The sequence below is a fragment of the Nothoprocta perdicaria genome, unplaced genomic scaffold (genome assembly GCF_003342845.1).
Source record: "Nothoprocta perdicaria isolate Ctin4 unplaced genomic scaffold, notPer1 scaffold_163, whole genome shotgun sequence".
Classification (NCBI taxonomy): Eukaryota; Metazoa; Chordata; class Aves; order Tinamiformes; family Tinamidae; genus Nothoprocta; species Nothoprocta perdicaria.
In genome coordinates, this window is record NW_020454794.1 from 1,753,619 (window position 1) to 1,758,117 (window position 4,499).

At 48.2% G+C, this 4,499-nt stretch overlaps 1 protein-coding gene across 1 annotated transcript in view; it reads left to right on the forward strand.

The window, feature by feature from the left end:
• Positions 1-4,153, forward strand: part of NPAS2 (neuronal PAS domain protein 2) — a 47,935-nt gene extending 43,782 nt beyond the window's left edge. Inside the window, exons 17-20 of the mRNA XM_026035652.1 lie at positions 2-54; positions 170-262; positions 1,399-1,576; positions 2,680-4,153. Coding sequence (XP_025891437.1) covers positions 2-54; positions 170-262; positions 1,399-1,576; positions 2,680-2,856 — 501 coding nt within the window. The 3' untranslated portion in view covers positions 2,857-4,153. The remainder of the gene's footprint in view (position 1; positions 55-169; positions 263-1,398; positions 1,577-2,679) is intronic.
• Positions 4,154-4,499: the final 346 nt, after the last annotated feature.

Consider the following 4,499-nt stretch of genomic DNA (forward strand, 5'->3'; position numbering starts at 1 on the left):
GCCCCCCGCCGCCGCCGCCGCCGCCGCCGCCCGCGGCCACGACCAGCAGCTCAGGTAGGGCCGGCCCGGGGCTCCCCGGCCGCGTCCCGCGCCCTCCTGCCCGCGCGCGCCGTTTGTTTCCCTTTTTTTTTAATTCTTTCCCCCGCTGTTTTTCCTCCGCCCGTCCCAGACTGTTGCTCAGCCAGCCTATCCAGCCCATGATGCCCGGGTCCTGCGGCGCGAGGCGCGCGGCAGAGCTCAGCGGCGCTGGATCCCAGGCTAAGTACGTGGCTGGGCGGAGGGGAACGCGCCACGGGCGCTTTCGAGGGGGAAAACAGCCCTCTGGATAAACTGTCTGTAAATAACGCTGTCCACGTCAGGTGGCGACCCTTCCTATACCGGTACCTTAAATTTAAAAACGCTCTGGTGTCCAGTGTGCTTTTAAGCAACTCTTGCTATTCTAAAACTTTTCTTTTTTTTTTTCCATCTAAAATGCTCTGCTTCAAATATAAATACAGGGCTCTTCAAATATAAATACAGACGGCTTAGATCTGCTTTTAAGCACCTCAGTAAGGCCTGATTTTCAGATACACATCTCCCAGTTCTTGCTTGCTGCCTGACTCACAGGACCCTGTTGGGAGCTCACGTCCCCGTCCGAGTTCCCAAATCTCAGCATTTTCATCCGACCCCTAATTTCGAACAGCTGTACAGCAAAAACCGCACCACACGATGATCTCATCAGCCATTACAGGATAAACAGCATTCAGCCGGGCTGGCAGCAGCTCCGTTGTGGTTTTGCCCCAAGCCTTCCACAAAACAGCAAGTATTTAAGTTCTGCAGTGCAAAGGCAGAACTGGCAGGAAGAACCAAGTGTTTGGGGGTTTGGCCCGTCCGCCTTTCTAGAGGGCAGGCTCTGTGTTTCTCCTGTTCCTGTAATGTGGCTCATAGCTGGGGGAATTGCTGACGATCCTTGGCAATTTGTACAGGAGCCGCTTAAAGAGTAATCAGCCTTGCCCATCTTTCTGCAAGGGATTGGCAGTGGTCGGGGAGCACAGGCAGCAGAAAAGGAGCTGAGCTGCAGCTATTGCAGTTGGGAGCTCAGCATGTTAATGTAAAATCAAAGGGCATTTGCTTTCATGAGCCTGGGATGTGGAGGCAGGGGCTGGAGGGAAGATAGGCCTAAGCTAGGCTCTTCAGTAAGCCTAAAAAGGGGTTGGTTTTTGAGGTGGGACATGTTCTGTCCTTGCAGTCTGGTRTCCTCAGTGGTCATGCACACAACGTCGTCTTCCACATTAGCAGGTCCATGCATTGGAATCCCTTACCRGGAACGACTTACCTCGAGTAGGGCTGCCCACCCCCTTTTATTATTGTTTCCTCCCGTTTGCTCTCYGCTGCTTCACCTCCCTCTCCCTTTCGCAGATACCCTCAACCGCAGCCGACCTTCCAGAGCGCGGAGGTGCCGGCCTCCAGCGGCAGCGCCCCGGTCGTGCTCATGGGACACACGGTGCTGAGCGCCGGCTTCGCCGCCAGCGCTGCCTCCCTGCCCCCTATGCAAGCGGCGCCGCGCCAGCGCCCGCAGCAGCAGCACTACCTGCAGGTAGGGTGGGCGCAGGGGCACACGCGCCCTCGCCAGCCCCACGGATGCCCCCTTTCCAGATGGGTGCGCAGCGTAGCCATAGAGCAAGGCAGCAACACTCATGGAGTGTTTCGAAGCAAGTTATTCATGTGGGACGCTGCAAACGTAACCAGATTATGCTGGGTGTATTTAAAGTGTGTTTCGAGACAYGGAGAGAAACAAAATAATAATAATTGCTGCCTTAGGATTTATTCTGTGCTCTTTATTCAGTGTAAAATTCACTTAGTTTACATGTGAAAAGATGTTTTTTTAATTAGCCGCATCAACATAAAATTAGATCTGGATCAGGTATCTGGATCCCTTCAGTAAATTAACGTATTTCCTCATCTCCACAAGGCAAAGAAGATAAATTGGAGCAGATCACCTGGAAGAATCAGGTGAACTGAAGATACAAACATATATACATATATATATATATTTTTTTTTTAAATAATTCAACACACACTGATAGGGGAAGGGAGGAAAGTGATATCTGTATTAGCTCAGAAGGAGCTGAACTGCCTCTCTAAAACCTGATCACAAATCCACTTGAGTCACCAGTCACTGAAAGAGCATCATCAACCTCAATGATTAAACTCCTGTTTTTGAGCTGGAACCCTTATCATAGCTGGGAAGTAGTAACTGTGGCAGAGTCCACTCCCAAAAAAAGCATCTGCAAAATTCACATAAACTTCAGCCCTACAAGTTTACTATTGTAAACTCAGAAAAAGAAAGGGCTAAAGGCACCTCATGAGCCACCCTAGGCTCCCGTGCCACTCCTGTGTCATTTCTGACATGTTTGTCCAGCCTGTTCTTAAACAGGTTTTTCAGCGACAAATAACCTGAAAATCCTAGAGCAGCCCCTTCCTATTCATGAACCTTCCTCAATGCCTAATTGTAAACTTCTTTGCTGCAACTTAAGCCCATTCCATCTGGTATTAGGGAAGCTGACCCCATTCCAAACACAGCCTCACGAGTAACAGCCAGCAAGCTGGCCRGGTTTTTAAGCGCCCTGCACACAGAGGATGAAGAGCCATAATCTGTGACAGAATGAAACCACACGACGACTTTTATTTTGTCCGTAGGTGCAAGCAGCAAGTTCTTTGCACAGCGAGGAGGCCGATTCTTTGCTCCTGCCATCCTACTCGCCCCAGCAAGGGAATATGGGCTATCACCAGGCACAGCAGCAGCAGCAGCTCACGCCAAGAAGAAGCAATAGCTTATCGTCAGAAGCATCAAATTTACCGCAGCCGCTGCGATAGAGTCCCACCAGCACAACCAATGCACCATTAGCTTTAACCAAGGGGCGCCCGGGGCACAGGAGAGCCGCTCTGTACTTAGTGTTCTGGCTTTTGCACAGGCATTTTTGTCCCCGAGCTCCACGACAGAAGTAGGCCACGGAGCGCGCACTGCTCATTCAGGGCACGCGGGATCCGGCTCGCGCCGTCTCGGGAGCACAGGATGTTCCCAAGCAAAATGAGAGAAAGAAAACGCTGTCCTGTGCGAACCCCGTCAGCGCTGGGTGCCCCGGGCAGGCAGGTGGGTCTCCACGCGTCACCCTGAGCCGCCTGTTGCGGCAGCCTGTGCGCAGGCACACGCGGTACTTGGCCTTCACCGTCTCGGTTCTTGTTGTGTGTGTGAAAAGCACTGCGTCAAAAGGTCTATGGAGGAGAGAACAAAAGATTATTTTTATTATGATTATTATATGTCGTTATTTTGCACAACTGCACAGAGGACAAAACCTAGGCACTTTCTGTAAAGAGAGGTTTCCTTCTTCTTGTGGCCAAATCAGCACATGCAGCGGAGAAGAAAGCCCAGTCATTGGTGACGATGCTCATAACCCTTCATTTAGAATCCAGACAGTATTACGCAGCTTACCCTACCTGACCATCACGTGTCTAAGAGCAAAACAACAACGAAAAAGAAACACTGGACAGTTTCCCRTGTGAATTCCAGTTGCAAAGGAGAACTCGGCTTACAAGCACAATCACGCAGCTCTCCAGGAACCCCACACGGAGCSTTCTCCAACCGGAGGAACTCGCCCACCACTGGCCGCGGGGGAATATGCACTGTGTTCTGGCCCACTGACTCGGGATGCTGCAGACTATGACATATCTCTTTCATTGTAACATTTAGGATTGATTTTTCCTTTAGGGGGGGAAGAAAAAAAAAAAGAAATGCACTTTTCGCTTTTTTTGTATGTTCTCTGTTGATATGTTTCTAAGAAAGATTTTATGTAATTATTAAAGAAAAAGTAGTGTATTGTACAGCTGTTGTAATAATGACCTATTTCTATATAAAATAAAATTATATGGAATTATGTGGAAAATATTTTGTATATGAAATATCAACTCATTTCACAAGTATAAAGGTTGTGCTTGTGTTTTTTTGTGAGTGGATATTTTGTAATAAACTAATGAACTAGAGATGTTTTTGTGGAGGAAACTACTGTTTCATGCTATATACAATTCAAATTATTATTATTATTTTTTCCATTTGATGATGGACAGTTGTCTTTATTTGTAGAATAAAATAAAATAGCCACAAGGCTTTCCTGGAGGACTCGCGCAGATTTTCCTTTGGCGGTTGGACTACGTCGTTCGCTTTGCTAAACTAAATTCTAAAGCGAGACTAAATGAGTATCGTTTTATTTCCAAGTTCTTGCATTCAGTGAAGCAAGAGTGACCCCACCAGATGAAAAATAGAGAAAAATAGAGAAAAATAGAGAAAAATAGAGAAAAATAGAGAAAAGCCTAACTTGGGTACTTGATGTGTGAAGGAGGCTCTGTTCACAGACTCTAGGCAAAGCCTAACTGGGATACTTGGATGTCTTTGGGAGGTTCTCTATTCATTGACTCTAGGCAAAGCCTAACTTGGATACTTGCATGTCTTTGGGAGGTTCTCT